The following is a 13,336-nucleotide window of genomic DNA, read 5'->3' on the forward strand; positions in this document are numbered from 1 at the left end:
GGACCGGTGAACGCCACCGGCAAAATTCCTGGAGAGACAGGGCTCGCGCATCCAGCCAACAGCACCGGGATGCCACTCCCCTGAGCGCAATGACCGGGCAGAAATCTTTACAAGAGGCAAGTTACTGGTCATTGCAACTTGAGCTGGACGAGGACAGCCGGTGATGGTAAAGCGAGGCCGCGAGCGCGCAAGGGACAGGGGGTTGCGAAGTCGGGAGCAAGTAAGTACTGAAGCGCGCTGTAACTGAAGGAATTGAAAAGAAGGAGAAAAAATAGGTAAACACAGGGCAAAAAGCAAGGCGGAAACCAGGATTCGAACCTGGGATCTCTCGTATTCAGTAAACCCAAAACGAGAATCTTAACCACTGGACTATTCCCGCCTTTCCCGCTTCTTGCTTGAAGAAACTAGTTCGTTGCAACTGGGTTTCTATGCTATATGACAGCAATCTTGAGGTCGGTCATACCCTTGTCGATGACATTCCAAGCGAGCCAGAACATACCCTAGTTGAAGACGATCCGACCAAGCCACAGCAGACAAACGCCCCTCAACCGACGAGGCGATCTAGCGCGGGACGAAGCGTACCGCCAATTAGGATGTGGGACCAAGCGAGAAAAGGAACAAGACCGGGAACGCTATTGACGACAAACATACCGTAGTTGAAGACGATCCGACCGTGACGAAGGCCCCTCAGACTACCAAGAAAAAGCTCGGAAGGCCCCAATGCCAAAAAGCCCGAGCAGCTCAGTGCCAGCGAGATGGCAAGTGGGTTTGTTATACAACACAAAACTGAACTCTGCCAGTTGTTAAACATATGGACAGAGCCAGAACATACCCTAATCGATAATGGCCGGTTCTAGTTCAGTCTCCATAAGGCTTCTTTCATTGCCTGTTTGGATGTTCATACCAAATCCGTGAGGACCATAGAAGGCCAAGGTCTTCAACTCAAGCTCTATGAATGTGCAACAAGGATTTGGAATCTGCTCATTCATGTGAGACCTGTATTTTGGTATGGTCTGAACGTGTATAGTCCACTACAGATTGTCCTTTTTGTGCATGATTGGTCATACAATATATCTTGACCCGATGTTATGTTCACAGCAAAGTCTGTTTGTTAGTTTGATATATATATACGATCTCCAGTCACGTCAAGCAGCACTGATACCAAACCATTACGCGCCCTGACTTGTAGACAGGAAGTACCCACAATGTCTGTGTTTGCCTCGAAAGGTAGTCGGCAATGCCACCACAGTGCCAAGGTGAGCCATTGAATGTATGGTCGCTCGGTATGGTGAGCGCGATATCAGCATTTCGATTGCTGGACGGCATTCCGCATGTTCAATTGTGGACGGCATAGTGGAAACACAATAGAAAGCCTACAACAATCCTCAATCTTGCCTTGAGAGAGGTGTCCAACGCTATTCCTCTCAATGACATCAGTAGTGAACGAGATGTCAGCGGTATAAGGTCGCGGTTCATTTCCTGGGATCTTACTGTATTGCACTTATGACCAATATATCGCTCGCCGGATCAGCGTCGGCACAGGCAGCGACTGGAGAAAGACTGCAAGATAAGTCGCGTAAAAATTAAATCTCACCTATTCGATCTCACCTACTCGAGAGCTTTGAGATGAGGACCAGCAAAGGAAAGCAGGGGTTCGCTCAGGCGGGTGTAAGTACAGAAGGGCGGCATTCGAAATGGAACATTTGCAGGTTAGAACGCGACTTTGATGGCGGCAGCCTCGGCGGCTGTATCGATGCTGCAAGAGGGAGCGAGAGGAGAAGGAAACGCTGGTAGCGCAGTCCTCCTGCAGATCAGGCACTAACCTCCGTGGCGGTTGTAAAAAGGCGGTGCTAGACTAACCATAGACCGGATGCAACATCAGTGTTTCGATCTTTACAAACCGTATGAGGATTCCTATTCCAAAATGTTTCACTCGTCTTCTATGCTTCTCTGTGGTTTTTTGAAGCAACAAGACCACTCTGCGCTTGGCAGCAAAAACGTGAGAACCTCAGCAGATCGATGAACGGTAATGGAAGTGAGGACAAGGACGATCGCGTAGTTTGTGTCGTTGTATGTCGTGGAGGGCCAAATGATGCAACGCGGTACCTGCACCGACTGGTAAGTCGATAATACAAGAGCACATATGCGAAACTGGGCTATACGGCGGAAATACCGTCCCTGATATGAGCGGCAGCAAGCGGAAGAGTAAATAGATTCTTCTCTCTACTTCGGTGATTACCAAGATGATGAGTACTGAGTATGAGTATGAGTAATGAGGAAAGAGACTTTATATGTACTAAATTGCGACTCTGAATCTGAAGGAATGATGTCTGTGGTGGAAAGCGCTAAAATCGACCCCAGGTTTCCACGCGATTCGCCTGCGCTGGAATAACGAATGATCTGCGATGTGATATGCGAAAAAAGATGGACGCGATATCGCCGAACGTCATCCACCTGAATACTGCTGAGACAGCAAAGTACGCATGCCCAACTCTTATTACAGTGAGACGAGGAGAAATCATTCTTAGTGGCGGCAGCATTACCAAACTGTCGACTTTGATAATTTCCCAAGTGATGACGGGTCTTGTCGTATATCGGATTGACCTTTGACAGACCTTCAGCGAATGGTTTGAAAGGGTTGCTTACCGAGAAGCCGAACAGAAATCGAGGTATCCGCGAGGGCAGGGTACCGAACGACTACTGTACGCCAACCGTGGACTGCGACTATCCATGGCCTTCTTCATGCGCTTCTCTACTTAGACACACTCGTTACCCCTTATGAATCCTGTCTCACATCGCGCTCCGCATGATGTCGCTTGAACGAATCGTAATCACGAGCTGGAGGGTTCTATAGATTGGCTCATCGTGGACCCATATACAGCTGCTATTGTGTATGGGAATGTCGACCGATGGCACTTTATTCGTCTCTCCCTTATTCAAGCCATCGCCGCACAACTTTTACCTCGAGGCACCTATCTCTGCTCGATGTTTTACCTACCAATAGCACATGAACGCGTGCATCTGAACAGCATGGCCGAATTGGCCGAATTCATGATAACCTTTCAAGCGCGGACGCGCTGCGCCTTCAAACATAGTTCCCAAGCAGGAAATATACGAGTCGATGCCGAAATCGTCCTGAAGCGACTAGCAGCGCACTGAATTTTATGATGTCATACACGCCGTCTCGATAAGTCTCACGGTATCGCAGGCAGGGACTCTCCTGTCTATTATCGAAATTCGTTATCGCAATTTGGTCCGGTACGATAGGATGGGACTGGTACCACTCTGAAACGCGAACCCCCTTCCGGCGCGATCTGCTTCCAGTGACGGACCGCGAATCCTTTCTCGTCAATCGAGCGATCAGGCGAATCGATCGATGTTGTCGTCTATAATGGATAGCCGCCCAGGATGATTGGGTTGGCTTGCTCGATTTCTGGCATCGGTTCAGTATTTCTCCTTGATGCCCTGTCATCTTTGTCTCCGTTATAGTCTAGCCTTAATCTTCTTCTTCAAAACGGATTGCACGGGACCTCTAGGTCTTCAAGACTTACGGACAAGTGGAGGTCGAAGCCAGCTCGACCGGAGTCTACAGCACCTGGAAGCGACAAGACATTCTCAAGGTAATCATACCAATTCACTTGATTCACAACGATGCCGCGGCTGCTATTCTCGAATACACTATCTGCGCCTGATATATGCACGAAGTGCGGCTCGCTTTTCGATGGCAAGTGAAATGATTGTCACTCGACGTCGCGGTTCCGATGCAATATGAGAACGCACGTACGAGCTTGAAGCAGGTCCTTCTATCTGAGCCGTGGTCTGTCATTATCTGGTTTACTGATCCTAGGCATATGGGCGTGTTTCGAAGTCGGGCTCATTCCCAACACCAGCCAGATCGTCTCCTCTTGCGGCGCCCGGGCATGGTCCGCTATCAGGGCGTCGGCCGTTCTCGGGGCCAACAAGACCAAGAAGGTCATGGGTCATAAAGCCAACTCGTCTGCGCTCGAAGATATTTATGACCACGCTCAGGAAGCTATCGATTGGAGAGGTGAGAGCCAACTCGACTGCGCTGGAAGACTTCTAAGACCACGCTCATAACCTATCGATTGGACAGGCGCGATGCTAGGAGAGAAAGCTCTGGCCGTCGATCTACATCACCAGCCTTTCATCAGGTTCGATACTCCTTTCGGCTACCTGCTACCGCGTCCTTCCCTCTAATTTTCCCTTTTTAGGAGCGCTGGCTGGGAAGCTAAAACTACCGGAGGCTCTTGAGCGGGATTTAGAGTGCATTCAGGTCGCTCGACATCTGTCGGTCATGCGTCTATGCTTGACGACTGGGTCGGAGATGTACAAACGCCTACCTTCTTACAAGGAGAGAGGATATCGATCCAGCCTTTGAAATCGCCGTCCTGCTCACCAAGTTGAAGGCTCGAACTGCGGTTCTATCGAGGTGAGTTCTCTGCCTCCCACCCTACGTCGCTAGACTATTTTTTTTCTGAAATTGCCCCTGCTGCCTGTGTCTCCAGACGCACTATGCTTGATGCGCAGCTGGATGCAAGCTCGGCAATCGAACTCGACAATGGTAAGCAGGCGTAATCACCAGCCATAAACGTTACTGATAGACGACACCCCTGACCCGTAGCCTTCGTCGAAGCTAGAGCGGCCAAGTTTGCTGCAACCTCCAAGATTTCCGAGGCCCTACAGGCTCGCTTTGAAGAGATCGGGAAGAAGCTCGCAGCAGATCTCGCCGCCGCCAGTAAGACAGCCGATCCCCGTGCTCACCATGTTCCGGTCGCTCTGGATATGGAGGTGGTTGAGCCGGGGCTGGACGATGAAGACGAAGTCGAGCAGGATCTAGACAAGGTTGACGAAATGGCCAATCCGGGAGGCTCGCAGGATCCGGATGAGGTCAACGAAGCGCCGGTTGTTGCGAGCGCTGCCGACATGCCTGGATTTCCCTAAAATGCTCGTACGGCCTATGTCGACGGGAAAAACGACCCAATCGCCTTGGCTTGCAAAGTTGTCGTCACCGGCGATACCTCCCTCGAAAAGTTCTTTCAGCTTGCCCCCAACAAAATTCGCCTAGTCCGGAACCTCGTTTCCATTGATGGCGACGATATGAGGGCTAAGAAAACTTGCGATCTCTGTGTTCTCGAGGATATCGACGACAAGGACAAGCTATGGGCGGCAAAGGACCTGTATGCTCACCAGGTGGAGCGAATTCATCACACGCCGGCGATGCGCTTCGAACGCTACCTTGACAAAACCCCGATTGCTAGTTACGTAACGGAACTCAAGGAAGGGCAAACACGTAGCTGTCCCTTTTGTGGTAAAGGGACGTATGCGGGGTACGAGCGATTTGCCAGGTTGATCGATCACATCGGAAAGACGCACATGCAGGATCTCCCGGAAGTTCACCAACTCTATCTACGCCACAGAGTGTAAGTAGTCTCTCGTAATCGCCAGCCAGAAGACAGCCCGACGTCTTTTCAGAGTCTGACCATAACTTGCCGTGAAACCTGCTATTGCCCATCGATTCCTGCCTCTTTCGGATTCCATGTCCAACAGCTTCAAGTATTTCCCGACGTATGCAGAAAGGAAAGCAGCCGGCTGGACGCGTGACACTAAGGTTTTGAGCGGAAGGGTCCTTCTGGTAGATTTCGAGCGCGATCTGTGGTTCGATGCTCGTGCGTCTGAGCGCGATCGTAGTGAAACAGATTCTTGTTGTCTTGACTCACCTTGCGGAGGTGTCCGCTGCGCTGATTCTCCTTCTCGATCACTTCCTTCGCAACAATTTCAGCCTCAAACACCTTGATCCTAGCGTTTCCGACGTTCGATGTAAACGGATACCAAAATAAACAGTACTCAATCGATTTGAGCCCATTCCATCAAGCAGAACGCATATCGAAATAAACGGACTCACTTGACTTCAGCCCATCCCAAATGCTTCACAGCTGCCATCTCCGCATTAGCCTCAACTTTTTTGGCTTCGGCCTCGAGCTTTAGACGGTGAAAAAGACGGTAAAAGAGAAAGAGAGCTTGAGTGTGATCAGGAAGCCAACGGGAAGCGAAGCACGGGGTTTAGGATCCGGAGCCTGACCTTCCTGACTTGAAGGACCGCTTCAGAACACATCTTCTCCTGCGCTTTCGCCATCCTTTTCATGGCGTCATTGCGCCCTTCAGCATGGTGGATCTGAGCAGCAGCAAACACCCTGGAGATTTGCTGAAGATGATATTGGATGTCAGCCTCACGCCATTATGTATCCCGTTCACGACTCATGTAAGGACCTGATCGGTTTGCCGGTAATGTGTCGGGTCCTGATAACTCACCTCTTCATCCCAATTCAACAAGCACTCGTCCCTCTTGGCACCCAAGCCCAAGATCTGATTATCGCTCGCTGGAGCAGCGGCCATCTCGCTGGCACTGAGCTGCTCGGGCTTTTTGGCATTGGGGCCTTCCGAGCTTTTTCTTGGTAGTCTGAGGGGCCTTCGTCACGGTCGGATCGTCTTCAACTACGGTATGTTTGTCGTCAATAGCGTTCCCGGTCTTGTTCCTTTTCTCGCTTGGTCCCACATCCTAATTGGCGGTACGCTTCGTCCCGCGCTAGATCGCCTCGTCGGTTGAGGGGCGTTTGTCTGCTGTGGCTTGGTCGGATCGTCTTCAACTAGGGTATGTTCTGGCTCGCTTGGAATGTCATCGACAAGGGTATGACCGACCTCAAGATTGCTGTCATATAGCATAGAAACCCAGTTGCAACGAACTAGTTTCTTCAAGCAAGAAGCGGTAAGGAAAGGCGGGAATAGTCCAGTGGTTAAGATTCTCGTTTTGGGTTTACTGAATACAAGAGATCCCAAGTATAATATGTGAAATCTGCAATAATATACTTGGATATTGATAGGTCATTGCGTTATAATAATATGTCAACTTAAAACGCAATCTCCGTGAGTTCCCTTTCGTACGCCGTCTTTCGATTATAGGGACTAAGGATCATCCGAGTCTTCACCCCAAGCTCTCATGCCAGTACAACGATGCGCGATGCAAGGGATTACTCTGATCGCGCTCTGGTGTGGGGTTGAGGATAGTTTAGGATCTGTTCCCCAGGTTCAAGTCCTGGTCGCCGCCGATGGGCTTGACCCCTCGACCTATTTGCCAGTAGGTCAGTATCTCATAGCGACATTGCATCGCGTACGACTGGCGAATTTTATATCAAGGTGTTTCATATATCCGCACTTTGAGCTTACGAAACGACTGCCCTGGAAAAGTTGTAGACATCATTCGTCTAGATGGCAACAGTCCCATGGCCGCACTTCCAGCTTAGTCATTCTTGTTTTTTGAAATCTATACTTTTGCTACATCGTGTGAACACACCAAACTCTGAGGGACTCATGGCATCGGGCTGATCCGTTTCAACCCCTTTTCCAAACCCACCCCGACGGCCCCCAAACCGATCACGATCCAAGTCCAAGGATTCCCCACCTCCCGCAGGCCCGGCCAGAAACTGTTCTTCTCTCCTCTCCACGTCTGTAGCTGTTCCAACTTGCCACGAGATCCTTTTCGGTACCTCTCCTCCTGGTCGGACTCGTTCTCCTTGTCTCCGCCTACGTAGCGAAGGAAGAGATAGTTGGCCAGAGGTCCGATAAGGGAGAAGAGGGACAAGGAGGAAGAGGCGTAGGACAGCAAGGGGAAAGAGAGGTGGACGAGGGCATCGCCGAGATAGTTGGGATGACGGACGATGGACCAGACTCCGGAGCGCTGGAGCTCATTCGAATTGGAAGGGGACCGTTTACGCTTGTGCGCTTCGAGTTGATAGTCGGCGAGGATTTCCAGAGCGAGACCCGAGGTGAAGAGCGCGATGGCGAGGTTGTGGACCACCTCGGCGATTACGGCGGAAGAAGGGGTGATAAAGCTAGTGACTCTGGATCCGACGGGGTTGGACAGGGGGATGCTCCATGACAAGGCGATCAAGGATTGAGCGAGACCCTCCATCCCAAAGATCGAGAGCAAGGTCTTGTTCCATAATCCCTCCGATTCGGCGTCATTGCCATGAAACTTGGCGTACCTCGGATCATCCTGACCTCGACGTAGACTCCGACTGACGATCCGGTAAAACAGTCTCGTCCCCCAAACCGTCACCCCGCCGAGTAAGAGTTGTTGCGCCCAAGGCAGGGATTTCAGGACGACGCTGACCGGGGAGGACAAGCTCGAGTTGAAAGCGGGTCGGAGGGCATGGTACCAGGCGTTGACGACGAGACCGGACGGCCACAGCCAGTCTTTGATGTCGACTCGTTTGGTGAGACGGCTGATACCGTAAGCTCCCAATGACAGGGCGGCGTGGATACCGAGTGAAGGAGCGAGGGCGTTGTGGAAGACGCCGGTCGGGGTGAACGTCACTGCCAGCGTTGACGGTAGGAAGCCTGTCATGGCTGATGCACTGGTCGCCGAATTCGAAATATTCTTGAGGAAGTGATGTGCAGTTCGAGCGAAAGGTGACGATTCAGTGAGTGATTCATACGAGTAGCAAGCTGCGAGTTGCAGGGGAAGTTCGAAGCCGAGGTGTTGATAGCGAGATGACGTGAGACATTTGGCTGGGCGCGCGCCCGAAGAAACTCGATTAGTAATCTGGATTAGAAGAGGATTCAAAATTCAAGGGTTGTGACGAGGTTCATTAGTATTGGTTTGTCAATGCGGACAGCCCTCGGTCGTCTCCGCGTCGGGGTACCGTTAGGCTGGCTGCTGCATGGAACACATCTATCGACCTCACCCACGACTCGGCAGTAATTGCAGTAACAATCTTTCTAGGTCTACACTGTCAGAACATTCAGCGATTCTATAGATTCTACAGAGCACCTCGGACTGGACCGGCTGGACCTTCTACCGTCGAGCATGGACATTCCGCTCGTCTTCGAACAGACAGAGTTTAGCATCCACGTCCCTCACGTACCTGGCAACCTAGATCCTCCTTCTGATCAAGCCGAGAGGGAGACATGGGTTCAGGGTCTCGTCAAGAGTCAGGGAGAACGGGAGACCTGCTTCTACGGTGAGCAGCGCTGATGCATTGGGAGTTGTTTCGCGCTTGATCGAGCTCGCTGACATGTGCTCTTGTCCGGGAATGTCGACGTGCAGATGAAAAGTTGATCTATATCTGCAAGCTGTCTTATCGAGCGGGACCTCTGGTACAAGGCGACTGGCAGACAGCAATAGGGCATGTCTGCCATTCAGTAAAGGTCGGTCCCTGAGTGATCATGTCATCATATCAAGACACTAGCTGATCAGCTGCCTCGTTCGACTCTCCTAGTTGACAGCGACGTGCTCGTTCATCCCTTCTCAACCCGCACATCGGCCCGTAACGACCTTTTCCGACAGAAGACGATCCGTCCTTCCCCTTCAACCCACCCACAACCACTCGATAGATACGACTACATCAAATTCGTCTGTCGGCTCAGGGCTAGCCGTCAACCTCGCCTTGCCGCCGACCACCCCAAACCCGCAACCGGGGGTTCAGCAGCGATATGCCCAGTATGCGAACATAGACGGGGTCATGGTATGGGACGGACCTGTTTCGCTCTCCTCTGCCGTACCCGAACCGATCCTCATCCAGGACGAACAGTCGAGGACGATGTCGGCGTACTTTGTGGCCGAGGTGCCGTTATCGTTTGCAAATGTCGACATGCAACACCCTCTCCTCGCCTTGACTTGTCATGCGACGCTGCGAGAACGAGATGGGTCGAACTATAAACCCCCGTCGAACTTGGGCTTGGGTATCCTACCGGATCCGAATTCGAGCGACCCGGATGCGGTGCAAGAGGTCGTGGTCAACGTGCTCGGCCCGGAAGGAGAAGACGTCGACCTCTCGGGTCAAGAGATTGTCACCATCGAAAAGAGCCAAGAGAGGGACCTGTTTCGAGGCCTGGCGGGAGGGTCGGGTGGCTTACCGTGGTCGAGACTCCACGGATCTACCTCGTCGGCTTCAACCTCTTCGTCAGACCGACAGCTGGAACGTACTCGGTCGGCACGGTCGAGGTCGGCAAAGACTAGCACGACGGTACTGAGGAAGTCTTTCCGTGCGATACTACCCATCCTGTCCGTATTGACGGTCCGGATGCGAACACTCCCCGTCGCTTGCCTTCCGCCGGCCTCTTCCTCAAATATATCGTCTTCGCCAAGTAACGGCGACGGCGGACTGGGCCGGGACCAGACCCTCGAAGGAGACCTCGCAGCGACGATCTGTATCGAGATCGAAGCTGGGCAGTTGGAAGGGAAGGGCGAATCGTTTGAAGTCGAGGAAGTGAAGGTTATAGCGGGGAGACAGGGGATCGATCCGACAGCGACGGGGATGGATATGAACGCCAAGCCGAGGGTACGGTTAGCTCTTCCTACCCGGTCGTCGGCGCCACAGGAAAACGGAGATTTTCAAGGTGATAGCCGATCGAGTTCGCCGCAAGAACAATCAAGCCACTTCCCGTTCGACGTGCGGTTACATGACCAACACAACTTGATTTACAACGTTAGCGCCAGTTCGATGCCAAACGGGATCCCCTCCAACGGACTTCCTATGGAAGGCGGTGAGATAGGAGGTAGCTGGGGATCGAGGTCGGAATCGGTGCCACTGCGGATAGACGTGATAGGCCGGGTCAAGCGGATAAAGGAGAAGGGCAGGGACAGGAGTAGTGACAAGGACGCCGAGGTGGAGATGGAATATGTCAACGCGGCGTTCAGTTCGACCTGGAACACCGTGATCGAGCTCAAGACGGCCGACAGGAAGAATAGGACATCCACGTTCAGGTCGATTTCTTCTTCGTTGCCAGTGAACGGGAGACCGACGTCGATAGGCTCGACGATTCAAGGGAAATCGCAGTCGGCCATGAACGTGCCTGCGAGCGCGAGGATGGGACCGGGGAGCGGCAAGACGCAGGGCTCGGCGCCGTTACCGTTTCATCGAGACCTCGTCGTCACAGCCAACATCATCGGGGAAAACGAACGCGAATTCGGGTCATTTGGAATCTTGTCGCCGTCCTCTGATTCGTCAGAACCGGACGAGATGCGGCGGGGAAGCGAGGTTGCGTGTTTCGAGGTGTTTTACGTGGAGATCACCGTGCTGAATGCGAGCGGGAGGACGGTGAGGTTGATGATCAGTTCAGGGCAGAGCGGGCGGGGGCAAGGCGCGGAAGAGGTCGAGGGGGTGAGGAGGTTGATCTCTTCAGGAAGGGCGAGCACTGCCGGTAAGTCGCCAATCTACCTGCGTAAGCAAGTCTCGAGTACGAGTCTGACATGCCGGATGTTTCTGCTAGCGTCCGCTTCTTCGCCGGGTCCGGTCGTCCTGCTCGAGGATGACGTGCTCTTGCCACCCCTCTTGCCTCGGTCATGTCAAGCTACCAGGATACAGTGTATGGCTCTGAAGGCCGGCACACACCCCTTACCGACTTTACAATTGCTGGATCACGAGCGGGATCTCGTAGCCGATCTCAAGTTTGACATGTACATTCGTGTGACGAGCGTGTAAGGCGAAAACGTAACGTTCTTCAGAAAGAATCTATAACGACCCATCACGATAGACATGTAATGCCTTCTTTCCTCTCGGCCCAAGTGATCGACTACACATCGTCCCTCGAAGTGACCCATATGAAACGCGCGGCGGCCGCGCGTGAGAAAGCGCTTTCGTCATCTTTAAGGAAGCAACGAGCGACCTTCTCAGCCCAGACCGTCAACTTGCAACTTGCAACTTGCAACTCTTGAACATCATCGTTGTCTCCGACTGCAATCGATATTCCTGCTACTTAATACATTACACCCCACACTCACTCTCATAGATAGCGGTAACATACTTCGCGACGCCACAAAGTTAGCAACGCCAGCTCGAGCCACCTAGCAGGAAATCTCCCTTCAAAACTTCTCCCAACACCGATATACTAGACATGTCTGACGAGCGACCCGAGATGGATGCTGTGGACGCCGAGTTTGGGGACGAGGAAGATCGGGTCAGTTCCAAGTCACCGCTAGGTCTGTGACCAAAGCCACGGCCCGACTGATATCCTATACGTACGACTCGTAGGAGATCGCCGAGCTCAAGCGTCAATTAGCTTCGACGGATTCGGAACTTCAACAGGTTGGTCGCCGTGGATACGATGCGAAGCCAGGCCAAGCAGGAGATCGCTAAGCAATGAGTAATATCACCTCCAACAGTCCAAGGAGCTCCAAAAGACTCTGGAAGGTGCTGCTTCGGGCACAGGAGCCGTAGACGGCGCTGAAACTAGCTCCCCAGCAAGCGGAGCTCCTGCAGCAGAGGGAGATGACGCCGAGGCAAGGGAGGAAGTAGACGGACGTTCAGTATATGTTGGGAACGTGAGTATCTATGTCGCAGTTCCGGTGGTGGACCTCAAAGGGACACTCTGCCGGCTACAAAGGGGAGTCGTATTGAGAGCCCGACTCATTTTACTTTAGGTCGACTATTTGGCAACGCCGGAGGAGATCCAACAACACTTCCAGGCATGTGGCGCTATCAACAGGATCACCATCCTCTGTGACAAGTTTACCGGTCACCCTAAGGGGTAAGCTCGATTTGAGTGCTTAGAATAGCTCTGCGCCGCCAAGCCTGATATCAATCTTGCATCCCGACAGCTACGCCTACGTCGAATTCGCCGAGTCGTCTTCAGTGACAAACGCAATGGTACTAAACGAGTCTCTTTTCCGAGGCAGACAACTTTCCGTAAGCTCATATCGGCGCTCTGTAAGACCCCTCCGCTCTTCCTGGAAAACTAACCTTCGCCCATCCCTCCCCTTCGCCTGCCTGCAGGTAACCGCTAAGCGAACAAACCGACCAGCTTGGCAACGAGGTGGACGAGGCCGCGGGCGAGGGGGATACCGCGGGGGATATCAAGGTCGGGGAGGTTATGCACCTTATCGAGCTCGTGGACGGTATGTCAAGTAGAAATCACGACAGCAGGAACGTCTTGCTGAGTAACAACTTTCTCTCTTTGTAGGGGCCGAGGGCGTGGTTTCTGAACGCATAATAACAGTCAATAAGAATGAATTCGCTCGGTATTTGTAATATATCGTCTTGGCATCATCTCTACTGTCTCGTATGGCACATCCGTCTTGTCCATGTCAAATCTCACTCCAAATGACTGTCCCCATGACGACTCGGGTGCTACCGTAGCGGCAGTCCAGTGTCTTGGCCCCCTGAGGTTTCACGGGAAGCGGGGGTAGTAGCGGGCCAAGATTGGTGGGTCGTGGTTCGATGGCAGGTCCTTCCGCACAGGGGTTCTCGTCGATATCGGGGATGGGGATGCCGTTCATTTCTTGGGGATGTGATATATATATATAGATCAAAGAGCGTGA

At 52.5% G+C, this 13,336-nt stretch overlaps 4 protein-coding genes and 1 non-coding gene across 5 annotated transcripts; 3 read left to right on the forward strand and 2 right to left on the reverse strand.

Moving 5' to 3' along the window:
• Positions 1-297: 297 nt before the first annotated feature.
• HD553DRAFT_t21 lies at positions 298-379 on the reverse strand. Its single transcript has one exon. It is a non-coding gene; the product is annotated as a tRNA-Pro (tRNA).
• A 3,382-nt stretch (positions 380-3,761) lies between these two features.
• On the forward strand, positions 3,762-4,218 carry HD553DRAFT_339674 (uncharacterized protein; the record flags this gene model as incomplete). The annotated part of the gene is made up of 3 exons (XM_046182470.1): positions 3,762-3,780; positions 3,848-4,048; positions 4,115-4,218. 3 exons carry the CDS (start codon positions 3,762-3,764, stop codon positions 4,216-4,218), a joined length of 324 nt encoding a protein of 107 aa, XP_046038739.1.
• Positions 4,219-7,296: 3,078 nt separating this feature from the next.
• HD553DRAFT_306139 (uncharacterized protein) lies at positions 7,297-8,593 on the reverse strand. The gene has a single exon (XM_046179234.1). The coding sequence runs from the start codon at positions 8,420-8,422 to the stop codon at positions 7,385-7,387; it is 1,038 nt and encodes a 345-aa protein (XP_046038740.1). The 5' UTR covers positions 8,423-8,593; the 3' UTR covers positions 7,297-7,384.
• A 153-nt stretch (positions 8,594-8,746) lies between these two features.
• On the forward strand, positions 8,747-11,572 carry HD553DRAFT_306140 (uncharacterized protein). Its single transcript, XM_046179235.1, has 4 exons — positions 8,747-9,038; positions 9,125-9,225; positions 9,297-11,220; positions 11,290-11,572. The coding sequence occupies exons 1-4, from the start codon at positions 8,885-8,887 to the stop codon at positions 11,499-11,501; spliced, it is 2,391 nt and encodes a 796-aa protein (XP_046038741.1). The 5' UTR covers positions 8,747-8,884; the 3' UTR covers positions 11,502-11,572.
• A 163-nt stretch (positions 11,573-11,735) lies between these two features.
• On the forward strand, positions 11,736-13,335 carry HD553DRAFT_306141 (uncharacterized protein). The gene is made up of 7 exons (XM_046179236.1): positions 11,736-11,976; positions 12,051-12,104; positions 12,182-12,340; positions 12,440-12,546; positions 12,617-12,704; positions 12,792-12,913; positions 12,979-13,335. Exons 1-7 carry the CDS (start codon positions 11,914-11,916, stop codon positions 12,998-13,000), a joined length of 615 nt encoding a protein of 204 aa, XP_046038742.1. The 5' UTR covers positions 11,736-11,913; the 3' UTR covers positions 13,001-13,335.
• The last annotated feature ends 1 nt before the right edge of the window (position 13,336 follows it).

This window comes from Filobasidium floriforme (genome assembly GCF_021052385.1).
Source record: "Filobasidium floriforme strain CBS 6241 chromosome Unknown HD553scaffold_4, whole genome shotgun sequence".
Lineage (NCBI taxonomy): Eukaryota > Fungi > Basidiomycota > Tremellomycetes > Filobasidiales > Filobasidiaceae > Filobasidium > Filobasidium floriforme.

Coding starts and splice junctions, on each gene's coding strand:
- HD553DRAFT_306141 (XM_046179236.1), top strand. CDS start 11,914: ATGTCTGACGAGCGACCCGAGATGGATGCTGTGGACGCCGAGTTTGGG. Junction 12,547..12,616: donor TTTACCGGTCACCCTAAGGG/GTAAGCTCGATT, acceptor GCATCCCGACAG/CTACGCCTACGTCGAATTCG. Junction 12,914..12,978: donor CCTTATCGAGCTCGTGGACG/GTATGTCAAGTA, acceptor CTCTCTTTGTAG/GGGCCGAGGGCGTGGTTTCT.
- HD553DRAFT_306139 (XM_046179234.1), bottom strand. CDS start 8,422: ATGACAGGCTTCCTACCGTCAACGCTGGCAGTGACGTTCACCCCGACC.
- HD553DRAFT_306140 (XM_046179235.1), top strand. CDS start 8,885: ATGGACATTCCGCTCGTCTTCGAACAGACAGAGTTTAGCATCCACGTC. Junction 9,039..9,124: donor ACGGGAGACCTGCTTCTACG/GTGAGCAGCGCT, acceptor GTCGACGTGCAG/ATGAAAAGTTGATCTATATC. Junction 9,226..9,296: donor ATGTCTGCCATTCAGTAAAG/GTCGGTCCCTGA, acceptor CGACTCTCCTAG/TTGACAGCGACGTGCTCGTT.